Here is a 17,389-nt window from a genome sequence, read left to right on the forward strand (position 1 = left end):
CCCGTGCCGTGCCGTGCCGGGCCTGAAGTCGTGCCTGGCCGTGCCGCCCACCGGCCCGCGGCCCACTGTGCCAACTCTAGGTACACTGTAGAATATCCCAAAGTGTTTCTTGTAGCTTTCTCCAATGGTAGGTCATTAATCACCAGGAATGAAGTCCATTATAATGTGCTCTTGTTTACTTGGTCGCTGAATTCACGCATTCAATTGGAACTCACAGCTTTTATTCTATTTGATTTGTGTGCATCATGTTGAAGCTTAAGAAAATGCTGGGGTTGAAGCCATTTTTGTGGCATATTACAGTAGTCTCTAAAATTTTTAGAGTTTGTATGTCTTGTGCAAAATGGTGACTCTGATGTTGTGGAGACTGACTTCGCTTATACAAAAACAATGTAAAGGTAAGGGGTAGGAATGTATGCAGTTTGCATCTGAAGATGTCTTGGAGACGTCTTAGTTATCGTAAATGCACATCGAGAAGAATTCCAAGGCAGGAGTGCGAGCTCAGAAGCACCAAATCACGGGAGACGTGAAATTATGAAGATAAAAAGACGAGTCAGCCCAGAAAGGGAGGGTATCAATGCTGAAGAAGTATCAATTTCAGGCAAAGAATCGTTACACCTCTATTTGCCGGGAGAAGAAAAGATGATTTTTCTTGTTACATTACAGTTAGATGTCTTTAACATTTCAGTCAACCTGGGAACATCTTACTACAACTTATTAACACTTGTAAATACCGGATGGATCTGCATTTTGGACTATCCATGGATGCTCTAGAAGCTTGTGCAAAGGAAGACGTTGTGCCGAGTCTTTAACGAGCATCTGATATACAATTACGTAGTGCAATAAGTTTCACCTAGTAAGACAACTGTAATATGACACCACTGATATTAGTGTACATAAAGCTAACCTGACTGATAAGGTCCTTTGCAGCTGAAGAGACTAAGGGTTTTGGGGGAAACTTCAAATCTACTTGCACTATCCTGCATAGATTATTGTCAGATTAATGAAATTTGTTGTTAAGTACCGCTCATCAAAGTTTCAAACAAATTAAAGGAGGAATACTCAAACATAAGCATTAGGAAGGTCTCATATGTGAAATTGTACTCCCTATTAAAGCTTTTTACCTTCTGTATGTGTCTGAATGCTCCCTCGCCTCAAAAGGAGGAAACCCATAGAGAAACTCGTAACATAGAACGCCTAGGCTCCAAATGTCGACGCTTGCATCATGCTCAACGCTCTCCACTGTGAAAAAAAAATAACCACAACGATTATCTCAGAGTTTACCTAGTCCACACATCAAACTTTAAAAGAAATCCGATGCATTTTGAAACGGCTCAAATGCATACCCATCTCGGGAGGAAGGTAATCAAGTGTCCCACACATTGTCTTCCTGCGGTTGAATGTATGCACCGCCCACCCAAAGTCTGCAATCTTAAGTTCACCCTAAAAGAAGTTACCGTACAAAATTAATAGTTAGTACCGTATTAAGGAAGTCAATGCTAGTTGCATGAGTACAAGTAAGTTAGGTTGTCACCTGTGCGCCTATTAACAGATTCTCTGGCTTTATATCTCTGTGAATGACATGTTTACCATGACAGTAAATCAGCGCCCGGGCTAGTGAGGCAATATACTGCATCCACATGAAGCCCCAAAAAATAGATTTAAAATTCTTGAAATTCTCAAGTCTATGCACTACAACATACACAAAGATTGATATGTGACAGTTTTACACATGAAATCAACTCAATTAACGACTGTCACTAACTAGCATACGCCATACAGTAATAAGTAAACTGTTGTAATATGCTAAATCGTGAGCTTGGCAGCACAGTATAGCCATATGCAAAATCTTCTCTTTGCATCTAAAATTAAACTGGATTCCGTGATATCATAGATAAACTGGCTGTAGAACTTACAGTTGCAGAGCGCTTCTCACTGAAGTACTTGCATTTCTGAAGATCTTTGTATAGCTCTCCTTTGGGTGCATATTCAAGTATCAAGTACACACGTTTCTGGAAAGAATAGACAGTCTTCTATGTCAGCTTTGTCTCACACTATACACTCATAAGAGACTACACTAACGAAAACAATACCTGATCATAAAAGTATCCATATAACCTCAGGATGTTGGGATGACGAAGGTGACTTTGTATTTCTACTTCCCTACGGATCTGATGTTCCACCTGAGACTGTTTCAGCTGGTTTTTAAACAGCACTTTAAGAGCCACAATATGATTGCTCTGATCCAAAAACGAACATCTTCGGATAAGCGTTATGACACAAAAACAATCCAACTAAAAACTAGATTCACAACTGAGGAATGATTATGATAGCAACCATATTCTCATCAAAAGTCAAGATAACAAAAGAAAAGCACACATTTGAAATTCAATGAGTAAAATATAGATGGATATCGTAAATTTGAGACTAAACTTGGCCATATATCATGTATCATGGAATTATATCTCGATTTAAGACTTGAACTAGAAAGCAGTAGTAACTGCCTGATTTCGGTCATTTCCCTATACATGCAGCTAAATACCGAGCCAAAAAATGGCCATGGTAACCTTGATAACTCAATTGATTTAGTGGCGTGACAATATTTGCACCATTTCATCTATATGTGTGCGTGTATAATTACACTGTGATGATGGATACTCCTTTTTCGACATCATCCTATATACTCTAGAATGGAATGACTAAATAAAACGAGGTAGACGCAATACTCCCTCCGTCAAGTGGACCAAATTGAGCGTGGATAATCAAATTGCCCATCAATAGCATTCCCAAAATAGAAAGGTAAACAATTGACTCAACACCCAAAAATGAAAAGGTAAACAAATGACCTAGGCAGAGAGAGTACGACAAAAATAGAGCAAGAGATAACATACCCTCTTCTCCCTAGCCAAATACACATGCCCAAATTTGCCTCTACCAAGGGGTTTTCCAATGTCGAAGTCATTAAGCGTCCACCGTTTCTTCTCTGCAGCAGGCACCTCTCCAGCTACCTAAAACACCATCAACACAACCAATCTCAATTTCCACAACAGCTGATCATAACTAAATTCTTATTTCGATCATATCCTCTAAACCATATTTCCGATTTCATTAGAAAAACAATCTGAGCTTAGATCTTAATCAAACATCTAACGGATCAACATGAAAGACAATTCTACCTCCATTGATGACTACATTCTAATAATTCACAAATTTCCGGCAATTTTGGGCACGAATCTTTTTAATCATTACGCATTACTTCCTAAATTACGCAAATTATCCGAAAGCACAAGAAGATTAGAACACATTGTTAATTAATTATGACATAGATACGATAAGCATTGATAAAAACACTAGTTTTCTCAACATGCAATAAAAAAGAAGATGACAAAAATTGTAGAATATCCAGAAATAAAACGCAAAGTTTAGAATTCAAAATTTGAATTTATTTGAATTGGACCAACATTTAGTGCGAAAAGAAATACCTTATGATCGGCCTGATGTTCAGTAGCTATGGCCATGGATGGAGCTTAAGATGGAGGAGAGAGATCAAGATTATTTTGGGTACAAGATTTGAAGATTTGAATTATTTTGGTGACAACGAAAAAAGGGGGAAGATTATTCAACAGAGGGAATAATAACGTTCCTGGATTACAACGGTCGAAATTTGTGGTACAACACGTGCTCACATCCATCTACTTTCGTTGGTCTTTTTTAAAATGGAGTTTAGATATATGTCTTGTTTAAGTGAATTGGATCGGATATTATCGGGTCACAAATCGAGTTGGATTGGCTTCGGGTCGAGATATTATTCAGCCGAGTTATAAACGTATGATTTGTTTTAAAAGAATTATTCTTATGTAAGCCGGTTTGACACACTACCGTGTCGGGACCGGTTTGGGCAGGAGTTTTGGTCGGGTCGAGTTGTTATCGGGTTCATTTTCGGGTCGGGGTAATCATCAGGTCGGGTCATTGTGATAATTTGTCGGGTTTGAGCTAAGTTGTTTAGTTTAGCTCATCAATTCATTATTGGGTCAACTTTTTTTCATTATTTTACCAATTCTAGTCAAGTCAATCGAAGTTACAAGGTTGGTTAGTTTACAACAATTGTTTCACAATGTCGATGATCTTTTGTTCTTTATCGCCTTGACTATTCGTTAATGTCGGGATTCTATTTCTAGCTATTATCGTGTTATCTATCGGATCGGATTAGCTTTCGACCAATTTCGGGTTATCTTTTGTGTTAGGATAACATCTTTAAATTTCTGGACCCAATAAACAAAATTTTGTGGGTCTACCTCAGGGCACCTGTATCAGTTGTATGCGTAAGGCCTCTAAAATAGGCAACTTCGGAAATTGAAGCCACGGGTTTCTATTAGACACCATCTTGTGGAGATCATTTGGGGATTTTCCACAGTTACAGAAATTAGGAGTCCTTATCTGCCAGCAACTGAGTAACGTGCTTGAGGTTTTCGTCGTCCTTCGGCAACAGAAAGGATGGAAGAAACAAAGGCACGAGACAGCCTGCCACAATGCATGCTACACCAAAGGCCACTACCAGCCAAGCTTCACGGGGAATGCCCATTACAAGTTCATCACACACTGTCATTTGCAAAATAAAGGATGAATCAAGCCTCTTTGGTATTAAATCTGGAACACAATATTATATCACAGCCTCTTTGTCAAGGGTTAAGAGGGTTACCGGGACCAAATTTTGAGGCAGTACAACTGATAATAATATCATGACTAGAAACGTATTTTAATGTCATGGTCACAATAACTCGAGACACCAAGCAATCACAAAGTCGCTAATCATTATTGTGTGAATTTTGGAGAAGCGGACCAAAGCTCAAAGAGAGATACGATACGGAATCTCTAGTCCCTCCACTCCCAACAGTGTTTACTCTTACATTACGAGAGGATCATACTTTGTATTCATATGATGGAACACGGTAAAATGAGTCAGAAGACTGGTTCCTGCTTCATGTTTTGTGAAGCAACAATTGGACGATGCAATACTCGACGAAGTTAACAGAACGGGACACACAATTATCATTAGGGGTCATTAAGAAACAACTCTCTTTCCCTTTGGACGCTGGGGGTAATGCTAATATTGGGGGAAAATAGACACAAGGCATTAGTGCCCTAAAGCCTAGGTAGAGCATAGCAGCCCCTATAAAGTATAACCGAACAGTCTCAATTGTACTCACACAAAGAATGTACGTATTTGAATCACAAACGAAGCCATTTTAAGTATCATGCTCTATCAGAAGCTTCACTAAGAGAAACTTGAAATGGATATATGTTGTATTGATTCATGAACACACAGAGCTTTATGCTAAAGTTATTATGGAATGGCATATACAGTACTCTTCCTATTACATAGTAAAATAGAATGAAAAACTTTGCTTTCAGTAAGGAATAATGATTTTAGTAACAAAGAAACTCAAGTAGCATACCAATATTGAACAAAATATTTTCCCTGTCTCGAACACCACGTAGTGCTACAACGCCCTCAGGTTCCACAGCTATCAAAACGTACGATCCACCCTGTAAAATACCCACAACGCCCCAATCAAAAGCTTATACACAGTGAGGCACAACTTCATTAATGAGCAACAGAGCACAAACCAGATGGCTGATCTCATCAAGATTCTCTGCCTTGAAAATTAGTTTCTCAGTATTGAGCAATTTCCGTAGTCTTCTCACCCCAACTCCCGAAATGTCTTTCTTCAACTCTAGTGAGAAAACAGCAGGTATCTGTCATCCAACAAAACATTTTATGAATAAATTATTCATCAACATATCGGCAATGAAAGCAAAATGCGCAAATAATGTAACGTGACATACAGAAGCTGGGTAAGATATCTTCACTTCATACCAAGTGTTAGGTTTTAGTCCCTGAAGCTGATAATACCGGGATCCCATGCGCAATGGCAGTGTTTCCTCAAACAGCTCGTCCCCAACATTCAAGACCTTGACATCAACACTGCATAATTTTTATTATGAATGAGATGTTCAGTATTAACCTTGAAAAAAAATTGATATGTAAGGTTAAATATTTTACTAGAATGGGGACAAAATAGAATAACCTAATCAAGAGCGGAGTTACTCCGGGGCGAGGGATGGGAAATGCTACCCAATTCCAAGATATTTTGAGAGAAACTTAAATCTGTTACCTCAAATTCTGGTTAACAGCGATAAAATGAATGTTACGAGGGATAAGGTTGAATATATGCTCATCTAGTTAGAGTAGTATAGGTTGCTAATAATTATGATTGGAATATGGTTAAGTTAGGAGATCAAGTTCAAACCACCACCAAACCTGCATTGCACATCTACGCTTCATCTTAGCCAAAAATAACATGCATATATCATGTACCTAATTATTTCCTAGCTCTTCCGCTAGAACCTAGTACATGCCTACATGGAACCTAAATAGACCTGTCAAAATCTGACCCGACCCGAAACCCGGCCCATTTTCAGGGTCAAGACCCAAACATTTCGACCCGGCAACCCGTTTGCCCCAAACCCGAAATGACCCGTTATTTTAGGGTCAAGACCCGACCCGAACGGGTCGACCCGTTGGTAAAAGGTAAATCGAGAATTTTATTAAAATATTAATATTTTTATATTATATTTGAAAAAATAGTTAAAAAATTATTTTTTTATTACTTAAAAATACAAACACAATTAAAAAGTCAATTTTATATGACTTTTTTAATATTTAATACTGAAATAATTATTAAAAAAAAAACTATATTTTAATAAGTATGTCAATGACTCAATATAATCAATGTAAATATTGAATATGATTAAATATTGATTTTAAATATGTTTTACATTTTTAAAAAAATATTTTGTTGTATAAAAAAAATCGTTAAAAAAAGGCGTTAGAAATTATTTCTTGACCCGTATTCTGACCTTAACCCGACCCTAACATGGCCTGATAACATACTAAAGCAAATTCTCCCATCTATAATTTGTTGACGTTTTACTTCGGTTTTCAAAATCGTTTTAATTTTTATTTTCGATTTAAATTCTAAGTTTTTATAAAAGAAATCCGGACATCGATTTTAAAACCTATAAGTTTACCTGGCTTTTGTATTTCGTTCCACTCCCCTTTTGTTTTTCACTTTTTTTTTTTCTATTTTTTCGCATTTTTAAGGTGTGTGTTCACCCATGGATGGTTAAAGGATGATTCATGTTAGCGGTCAGCCGACCCCAAATCATTTTGGGATTAAGGCTCTGATGTTGATGTTGATGTTGTATAATTTGTTTAAGTAGACACGTCACTTACGATGCTAGTTGACTTGCACCACAAATCAACAGTTATAGAAAGAAGAAACAATAAATCTTCAACACGGAGCTAGTGGTGAAAGGTGTTAGGTTTCACATGATATACAACAATGAAATGATAGTGTCTCTATGTCAAAAATAGCGAAGAAGATGCGCGAACCACCCAATTAAATGAACCAAACATACTTTAAAGCTGTATATTTTCATTTATCATTCATTTGTCATGGTTAAGATCCTCGACGCCAAAGCTAAATAACCAAGAGATTGCAGCAAAGTAAAGGTCGACAAAATTAAAGAAGGCGTGCGAATCAAAAGGATATAGGAAAAGAAACTAACCCATATCCATAACTGAAATTTACCAAAAACAATATGAGCCATAAAACTTTGACTGTCATTTGATTAACTCCTATCTACTTTGTAACAGCTCCTACTTTTCCTTCTTCCCCCAAATCTAAAGCCCTGCCAAAACAATGTTCTTTGTTGAGATTCCATCATATTTGCTTTTTACAGTAAATCGCTTAATCAACTACTCCGGAAATTAAAATCAAAGGTAGCAGGCCAACATGCCTGTAGCAAATGTTCAGTAATTCTCTTATACGACAGTCTTTTCAGTATTTTGTTTGGCAAAAAGTGACCATTTTTGGGTAAATAATTATGTTGAAGCTAAGAAGAGAAGACGAGTGAGTACATGCCTGTAGCAAATACTGTTAGCCGAACAGTTCATAGCAGACTGAGTGGCAAGATCAGTACAGTTAAGTTTGAGGACGGTATTTTCAGCACTAATACTGAAAGGAAGCTTTTCGTCAAGCCAAATTCCCCCATTACGGAAATCAGTGTTGATGCAAGATTTGCCAATGAAGCTTTGTGGCTGGATTATGAGCCGTTGCATATTTGGAGTTACGGAGATTACTTGGTAGGTCGAGCTGTTCAAGGTGTCTAACCACAGTTTGCCATTGGTGCATCGGAGTTTATACGACTGATCTCCACAACTGGGTAATGTACTGAGTGGGTAAGGCACGGCTATTGAGCCGCAATTTGGGCAGTTAGGGTTACCCCCCATGGTCTGGCTGGTGCACAAGAGTAGTATGAGTACTATGAACATAGATTTGTTGGTCATCGTTTTGTTTAATCTTTAAAATGTCTAAGAAATGCAGATTTGAAGTACTTGAAGTCCGATTGTGTCTAAAGGGAGTCATGCCAACGGCATTTAAACTCATGAGATGAGTTACCCGCTAACTAACATCTACAAATCAATGCACATTTAAAACAGGAAGATGCGCCTAAAATCTCATCAAAGATTGAAGCTTTAACAATTAACACTGCTCATTGATTATTACGATCGTTGATATATACCGTCTCCGTCCCAATCATTTATTGAGACGGAGGGAGTATCTCCCAGCATATTATCAATTTCACTATTGGTACAACACGTTTTCAACCAGATTTGCAACTAATTTTTCAGTCAATCAAATGTAAAACATAGAAATTGTGGGCATTAAAAGTTGGGAAAATCAATTCAAGATGTAATTTAACGATAGATGAAACAGAAATTGAATAAGAAGAGTGGAATTATACAACTTACTTTGAAAATCTCAGGAGGTTTGTGTAAGCAGTGAATGAAAGTTGCAGGAAAATCAATTCACAATGGTACGGACTCCATAGTTTGTGAAGGAAATAATGAGTAAGCAAGCCGTAAAACTGTAAAAGTATAAAACTTTAACTCTACTTAGGGGTGTTTGGTTGGCATCATTGGAATGGATTGGAATGGATTTGATACATTCCAATGTTTGGTTGGAGCATTTTGGAATGGAGTTAGATACCCAATGGATTCTAACTTCATTCCAACCCCTTGAAATTCCATACCCACCTCCTTCCTATGGATTCAAACTCCATATCTTCATGTTTATTTTTTCAATGAACCAAACAAGTTTAGAAAGGTATGGAGTTGAAACCCCATACTTCTATGGTTTCTCATTCCAATCCATTCCATTCCTAAGCAGCGAACCAAACGAATATTTGTGTATTTCAATTGCTCAAATACAGACTTGGTGGTAAGACCACCCCCAAGCAAATGTCACCTTAACTAGGTCACTACCCCATTTTATTCTTAATCTCACCTTATTTATTTTGACTTACTTTTACACTCCCAAGCAGAAAGTCGCGACCTAGGTCACCAATCCAATCATTTTCCACTTTCCAACATTTTCAATCATTTCTCACATTCTCTACCCCACCAAAACATCTCTCTTACTTTTCTTATTATTACTTTTTACTAAACAAATTATAAAAATGTTAATATATTTTTGTATTTTTGTTAAATATGTTAATTAATTATTAATTATTCCAATATTATAAGTATTTTAGTTATATTTAGTACACTTGGAAAAAAATAACACCGTTTATAGACCATTAATTTTGGTGACTTCATGTTAATTTTGAGTTTCTTTTATAGACCATTAATTTTTTTTTAATTATCAGTTTTTTAATAATTATAAATTAAAAAATAAATGTTATATTTAATTTTTTTACAACCTAAGTATTTATTATGGTTTATTTGACAGATGATACTTGGTAATTCCAAAAGAAATGAAGAAGCAAAGTATTTATTATGGTTTATTTATTTACTACCTAAACATTCATTTCATTTTTTTTTCTCTTTATTTGTGTTCTCTATATTTGTGCCCAACAAATACTTCATTGACATGTGGAAGGTCACAAGGCAACCCACCCAAGTCATGGAGTGACCTTTTTACATAGAAGGTCTTCTTAATTTGTTCATTAATCCATGATTAAGGAGACCCACCCCCCAAGTGACTTAGTTGGTGACCTTGCTTGGGGTGGTCTAATCAGTTAATCACCCTCCCTCTCGTTGGTCAATAATTATTAGGTGGGACGATGTCAGGGTCTCATTATGTAAAAGACAACTTATTTATTAGCACACAAAATCTCATTGAAGACGGCGATATCCGTCACAAACTTGTGACGGATACCATTTCCTCTCACAAAATACCTATGAGAGGTGAGTGGGGAAGCACATGGGGGTGCCCCACCTTGTTCCCTCTCCCTTTTTGTGAGAGGTTTTCAGCTTGTGACGGGATTAGCCCGTCACAAGCAAGACGCTTTGTTATTAGCATTAAATGAATAATATTTTTATAAAATGAACCGTTTCACGGTGTCAGATCGTCTTATTCTTTGATTGATTTGTGCTCATTGGTATTCCGTACATGTTTAGCATTAAAACATGTGAGGGACATTTTCTCACTAAGTTACTGAGAGACGATTTTTCGGTGTTTTTAAATGTATTTTCGGAATTCTACTGTTATTGATCGTTATATAAAAGACTCTTGTATTTGGTACATGTTTTCCAAATAAACGTACCCATTTTATTGAAAACTATGACCGTTTTTTATTAGTATACCTACGTATTCGTTTTATTACTTTTTAGGGTAAAAGAGACATAATTTCAAATTGGGTTGGTTTGAGTTATAAATGCTACTCACTTATTGTAGATGAGTTAGATAGCAAATCATAAATGATTTCAATTTGTGTATGATACTAAAAATTATTTTGAATACAAATGAGTTAATTACAATTTGAGTAATTTCGAGTGTGTATTTATCTTGGGAGTCAATAATCACGAGAGATTCCAGTTTTTCCAAAATTCAAATTCGGCTTCTGTAGCATACAAATAAGAAAGCAACGTCGAGTTAATCATTAAGTGTGATAACTAGTATAAATCCCGCGCAAATGCGCGGTATTTTAGATAGAAACATTAAAGAAAATAATAATAAAAATGATACTTAACTCAATTTAAAATTTAATTGTAAATTTATTATAATTAATATTTTGTATTAATCGGTGGAAAATGGAAAATTCACTATAATAAAGATGTAAAATATAATATAATGACAACCCAATAACAGATATATTATAATAAAAGCTCAATTACAAATATAATATAATAAAAGCCCAATTATAGCCAAATTCATTTAGGCGAAATTTTTTTAAAGAACACTTATTCTTTTAGTATAAGGGGAATGCTGTTTGTGATCAGAGGAATTTTAAGGTCTGATCTACATCCTGAAGATGTATGTTATACTCCCTCCCAGTCGCTATAATGTTCCCTCTTTCCCAAAACGGATTATTCAAGTAATGTTCCCCTTTCTATTTTTAGAAACTTTTACTCTTATTTTATTCATTTCTCTCTCCTATCACCAAACCCCACACAACTCTTTTACTCATATTTTATTACTTTCCTTTATGTTTTGGCCCCACAATTCTTATTTAACTACTAACTAGTGTAACACCCGTGAAAATTCACGGGGTTGTGTTTTATTTTTTCACAAATTCTTGTTTTATATCGTTAATTGGTTTGAAACAATAAGACAGAATTTAGTAACTAATTTATATTCAAATGTAACTATAGTGGTCTAGTGAGTGTTAGAGCTTATAATACCTTGTTTTTCCATAAATGGTGATAATTACCTGTCAAATGTTTACAAAACCCCATATTTTTGTTTAAGACTAAAATAGTCGGTCCGAAGGGAGAACAACCTTTTTTTTTTAACATCCGATCTATTTAATAAATTTGTGAAATATATATTTTTGTTGTCACTACCACTATCAAATACTTGAGTGATCCACATCTCATTTAACATTAGACGTTTGACTTATACTTCTACACTCTCATTTAACTATAAACACGATGTTAAGCATAGTTTGTTTAATATAGCTCCGAATAAGAAAGAAAAATACATTAACATAAATCAATAATTACAGTATAAAGACGTATTACACCCTAAAATAGTCAATTTATGTACAAATATATTCATTTTGCATTAATGGTAATTGTTTTTTTATATAATGAGACGGTCTCTTTTCGCCGCTACGCCTTGAGAAAATATACATTAACACACTAACACTCTTATCAAATACTCTAAAATAACATTTGTCGAAAAAAAAAATACTCTAAAATAGACTCAAAATGATCCCACTTCTTTCTACACCTTTCCTTTAGTCGTATTTGCTATTATTACAATCATAAAAATAAAAATAAAATAAAAAACTGGCTGAAGATGAGTGATAATATTGATTTGCATTTACATATTTCATCCTTATCATCCATATCCCGATTATTACAATCATCCGTTATCATCATCTTTCGTTATTCGATCTATACACCTGCAGTTCATAGATGCGGTATATGAGTTATGACCGATGAAAATGGGATTTTGGATCACAACGGTATATATACTTCATAATTATATTCTCCATCAAGTCAATTTTTGTATGTAAATTTCCATTTATAAAGTGTTAATCTTAATTTTGCTTTTCCTAAATTTTGGCAGATAAGTAAATTTTGGTTGTTGGTGGTATTAGGAGTCACTCCGAAATGGGAAGATTTGATAATTTCCTGCATGCAATCAAATTTGGTATGTCCTTTCTTCAACTTTTACAAATTTTATTTTGTTAGTTTGATTCGGATCTCATGTGAATGATTAATTGTAAGGCGGTGAATATCTGAATGTGTTGTTTGTTTAATTGCAGAAGGCAATTTCTTTAGTTGTATAAAGATCTGTTCTGGGACACAGTTCTGGAACGTGTGTCATCGCTTACTTAGGCCTGCATAAGGTATTACCAAATGTCACAAAATAAAGTAGTTAGATGTTTGCAGTAGCCTTAGAACTCTTACATAGTTGTCCAAAAACTGAAGCATTATAGAATAAGATTACATTTCAAAAGTCTGAGACTAAATCATAATTTCTCGAATATCTCCTTGTATACAACATTTGATGTTGTATTAGATCTCTTTTTGTCTTCGTCTAAAATAAGGATTTTGAGTCCTTTCTTACTGGTAAACCCTGGAGATTGCAACATACAACTGTCCATGTGTGAAGACTGGTCTGGGAATATACAAACCAACACGGGATAAAGATTGCCCCTTACTCTTGTTAATAGTCATTGCAAAGCAGACGGCTAAAGGGAATTGTCTTCTCTCAAACTTGACAGGGAATCTAGTAGTGTCTGAAGGTGTCAAGGTAATGCGAGGAATATAAACTCTAATACCATCATTGCTGCCAGATATAACAGTTACCCCGATAACGCGATCACCTAGATGACTTACCTCCAAGCGGGTGCCATTGCACAATCCATTTGCTTGGTCAATGTTTCTAAGAAGCATGACTATAGCTCCTACTTTTAGTCTTAAGATGTGATTGGGTAAACCCGGACATCTAATAGTGTTAAGGAATTCGAGGGAGTAGAGTTCACGAACCCCACTATTAGTCTCTTCTTTACTTATTTCATCCGAGCTTAGGTAGACTTTTTCATCCTTAGGAATCTGATCCAATACGTACTCATTTACCAACTCCACAACATCATGAGTAGGTGCTAGTACGGCTCTTTCTTTGAAGTAATGAGGGTCACCTAAGTGATCCTTTAATGACGGATAAGTGCTCTCTACAATTGCAGATATTGGATCAGTTCCAGGATGAATGAGGATGTCTTCTGGTAATTCTATGTTAGCCCACTATTAGTCTCTTTTATACTTATTTCATCCGAGATTAGGTAGACTTTTTCATCCTTAGGAATCTGATCACCGCCAAACATAACAACTTTCCCTCCAAATGGTTTCTCGGGGTCTCCTTGTGATGAAAATCGCATGATATCTCTCAAACTTCTATCAAGAACCTCGAAACAATGACGATTAACCATGAGTGCTTCATCCCATATGATTAGCTTTGTCCTCAATAATAGCTCTGCCAACTCCGTTCCTCATTTGTGGCGTCAGTGACCTCGAATTTGACCTGGAATCTGTTGTGAAGAAGGTAATCATTAATCCATTATGCGTTAATAGGATCAATGTGAATTTTAGGTATAAAATGACTAATATACACACACAAATTCAAAAAAATATATTGACTCTTGATGTAAACCCATAAATATTGCCATCGCACCCATCTCAGGTACACTTCCATCTACCGTTCTCATTCTTAGTACTCTTAGCCCAGCATAGTTTACAACTATCATAAAATCATCCTGCTGTGCAATCAATATTAATTATCTTTGCAAATGTGTAGAAATAGCCGGCCTGCAATAACATATGATGAAGTCCAGCTTATCAATGATCGTAGCGACAAAATCCGCTTATTACTTATCTGATTGTTTTGGTATTAGCTTTATAAGGATGATTATGTACCTTTTCATTCTGTTTAATGTCACTAATAGTTTTGATATTGTCTCTGGACATGTCATCGTCATCATCATCATCATCAGGTATTTCAATTATTTGCAAGGAGTTACTTGATGCCGGAGTAGAAAGACTGCAAAATATTATCAATGGGGTAAGAAAACTATTAAATCATTTATATGCATTTTATAGTTTACATACACATTGAATGGACGTTGTTTGTTTGTATTACCTTGGCTCAAACACTCTAACTTCCGGTATGTCAGGGTTGACATGAAAAACACTTGCATGAAATGTTGTTTAGACACGCCAATGACCTAGATAATGAATTATTAACCATTATATCTGAATCCTAAGATAAACATAAATAAATATCAATATATGCACATGATAAGCCTATTGAATAATGGTACCTTCATATTTTTTAGTTTGAACACATTGTATAACAATAATTTTTGATTGATCTGGATTAGGTTGTTTAGATATAAGAGCAGGTAGTTGAACGGTGTGTGCTTCCCATAAAGTGCAAGATAGTTGACTCCCCCTGCGTGAAACACAATACTGATATTAGTGTTCCACTGACTCAATATCTTCGTGCTTTATGGCCCGACACTTGTGTCTGTTCGGAGTTTCGTTGATCGGGCCAATTTCATAAAGTTTTCCGACAACATCTGCCATGTGATAAGCGTACAAAGCAATAGTTAGTTAACAAATAAGTGTTAACCAAACATTAAAAAGTGGACAGAATTGTACCTATATAATGAGTTGTCGGAACTCTGCCATCGATAATGTCCTTGAAATTCGCAAAACGATAGCCATGAGTAGGAATAGATGTAACATTTGTAGCATGAACTCTGGATGAGAATTCAAACTTTAAGCGACATGGATTCGAGGTAGCCTTGTCAAGTCCAGTGTTGTTGTCGATGGTTAAGTTACGAATGGTGTATACCTCCCCAACAAATAGTTTAGGACCAAAATGGGAAATAAGTTGTTTCCTAATAGTAGCCTGGATGATTTCACTCTGAGATAAATGGAGAATATAAATAATATTGATTAGAAGTTGCATTTTTTTTTAAAAAAAGATGGAAATATTCTAAGAATAGTTAAAAATAACATCTTATTATTGATATGGAGTCTTTTTGTGTGGCAGAGGGATACATGACAAATCATGATCGGGTGAACTATTGTGGTATATCATGAAAAATAAGCCCGGTAAGTTAATTCATTTATCATGTACTTCACTTCTCAAGCACTACTCTTTGGAAACATCTTTATATTACGACTTTGGCAGAGTTTATATCAAACAACATACTAACCATGTTACCAAAATTCAGGTTTAAAATTAGTATAACTATACGATAAGACTATTATAACTATACGATAATATACTGAGACTTCTAAATCAATAATCAATAAATATTTCCGACAGCAATACTATAATGCAAAAGAAATATTTGACATACTTGAGCATCAAGGAGTAGAAGTTCAATTGCTTCATTCTTCGTCTTATCTTTGAATTCAGGTCTTGTCCATTTGTGTACCACCCTGACATTCATCTGAGTAAGTCTAACTCCAACACTGAGTTGGATAATGGTGAGGATCGGTGCAACAGCCATGGGAGAAGATGAGATGAATTGATGATAGTTGTGTTGGTTGTGTATTTCCAAGAGTTTGATAATATTGATGGTATAACATCAATGTGGTAAATAAGATTCGATTAAGTCACATAAAAGTAGAAAACTGTAAGACCCATTCCAACGTAATGGTGACGACGTTGGTACAATGGCCATTGTAGAAGATGAAATGAATTGGTTATTGGTTGTGTAATTGTAGAGATGATTGAGAGTTTGATATGGATTTAAATGCCTTCAATGTATGTGTCATGTGTGTATATAAATCTTAGTAGTATAAAAACTCTAGATTTAAAAGTAGTTGTGGCCGTTGATATTTTCGAGCAATTTTGATTGAGCCAAAACTTTGGAAATTGAAGAGCTCTTTCCTCTGTATTATGATCATTGGAGTATGAAACAGAGCAATAAATCATTCTTCTATTGGGAATCTCTAAAGTTAATGTAACGTCAGAATTAATTGGACCTCTTTTTTTTTTTTTTTTTTTTTTTTTTTTTTTTTTTTTTTTTGTGTGCGCGCGCGCGCGCTGATGTGGCCATATTGCAAAATCGTGATTGGTTCCAACAAAATTGATTTTGTGAGGTTGAATATGAGGGTTTCATTGCCATAATTCTCAAAGGAGGTTGTGCCACCTCAGCTTTTTATCATTCTTCTTTTATATATATAATGATAATTCATCCCTCTCTCCTACCACCAACCCCACCCAACTCTTTTACTAATATTTTAATACTTTTCCTTAAGTATCGTGCCCATATCAAAGGGGAACATTATAACGACTGGGAGGGAGTATCAATTAAGGGGTGAGCAAAATATACGATATGGTTTTATAATACGGATACGATACGATATACGGTTTGAGTTATACGGATTTCCGTGTATATGATACGAAAATCCGTATATACGATACGGTTTTATAGAAACCGTACCGTATCCGGGTCAGGCAAAAATGAAACCGTATATACGGTTTCTGACACAGTTTGAAGTTTTTGTATAAAAAAAATTAAAAAATGCAAAGTTCCTCTTTCAACTCCACTCTTTTAATGTTTTTTAGGACTTTTTTTACTAACTTATCTCAATAAACAAAAATCAGCCCTAAAGAGGTAATCATCTTAGAGGTGGATTAATAATTACAATGTTTAATTGGGCATTTTGTCACCAAACCGTATCCGTATATACGAATTCCGTATACACGGTTTTTCCAGGTACCCAAAAACCGTATATACGATTAAACCGTATCGGATCGGATCCGTATAATGATTTTTGCGATTTTTAAAACCA

At 35.4% G+C, this 17,389-nt stretch overlaps 2 protein-coding genes and 2 long non-coding RNA genes across 8 annotated transcripts; 1 reads left to right on the top strand and 3 right to left on the bottom strand.

Moving 5' to 3' along the window:
• Window positions 1-571: 571 nt before the first annotated feature.
• LOC141612145 (serine/threonine-protein kinase Aurora-2) lies at window positions 572-3,679 on the bottom strand. Its single transcript, XM_074430863.1, has 9 exons — window positions 3,480-3,679; window positions 2,889-3,005; window positions 2,091-2,237; window positions 1,914-2,009; window positions 1,532-1,627; window positions 1,344-1,440; window positions 1,122-1,239; window positions 905-977; window positions 572-816 (listed from the first exon to the last, which is right to left on the bottom strand). The coding sequence occupies exons 1-9, from the start codon at window positions 3,513-3,515 to the stop codon at window positions 715-717; spliced, it is 882 nt and encodes a 293-aa protein (XP_074286964.1). The 5' UTR covers window positions 3,516-3,679; the 3' UTR covers window positions 572-714.
• A 529-nt stretch (window positions 3,680-4,208) lies between these two features.
• On the bottom strand, window positions 4,209-8,985 carry LOC141612146 (uncharacterized). 2 transcript variants are annotated; one of them, XM_074430865.1, is made up of 7 exons: window positions 8,876-8,972; window positions 7,986-8,360; window positions 7,630-7,752; window positions 5,845-5,983; window positions 5,626-5,754; window positions 5,454-5,544; window positions 4,209-4,596 (listed from the first exon to the last, which is right to left on the bottom strand). In XM_074430865.1, exons 3-7 carry the CDS (start codon window positions 7,686-7,688, stop codon window positions 4,421-4,423), a joined length of 594 nt encoding a protein of 197 aa, XP_074286966.1. In that variant the 5' UTR covers window positions 7,689-7,752; window positions 7,986-8,360; window positions 8,876-8,972; the 3' UTR covers window positions 4,209-4,420. The 2 variants fall into 2 exon arrangements, with proteins under 2 accessions (XP_074286966.1, XP_074286965.1); XM_074430864.1 differs by lacking the exon at window positions 7,986-8,360 and having other exon boundaries at window positions 8,876-8,985.
• A 3,247-nt stretch (window positions 8,986-12,232) lies between these two features.
• On the top strand, window positions 12,233-16,533 carry LOC141612147 (uncharacterized). 4 transcript variants are annotated; one of them, XR_012528994.1, is made up of 7 exons: window positions 12,236-12,537; window positions 12,642-12,725; window positions 12,841-12,924; window positions 13,765-13,803; window positions 14,569-14,636; window positions 15,633-15,694; window positions 16,005-16,426. It is a non-coding gene; the product is annotated as an uncharacterized LOC141612147 (long non-coding RNA). The 4 variants fall into 4 exon arrangements; XR_012528992.1 differs by having other exon boundaries at window positions 12,233-12,537; window positions 13,765-14,636; window positions 16,005-16,533; XR_012528993.1 differs by lacking the exon at window positions 13,765-13,803 and having other exon boundaries at window positions 12,238-12,537; window positions 16,005-16,533.
• LOC141612148 (uncharacterized) lies at window positions 14,692-15,360 on the bottom strand. Its single transcript, XR_012528996.1, has 3 exons — window positions 15,236-15,360; window positions 14,896-15,153; window positions 14,692-14,799 (listed from the first exon to the last, which is right to left on the bottom strand). It is a non-coding gene; the product is annotated as an uncharacterized LOC141612148 (long non-coding RNA).
• Window positions 16,534-17,389: the final 856 nt, after the last annotated feature.

This window comes from Silene latifolia, chromosome 11 (genome assembly GCF_048544455.1).
Source record: "Silene latifolia isolate original U9 population chromosome 11, ASM4854445v1, whole genome shotgun sequence".
Classification (NCBI taxonomy): Eukaryota; Viridiplantae; Streptophyta; class Magnoliopsida; order Caryophyllales; family Caryophyllaceae; genus Silene; species Silene latifolia.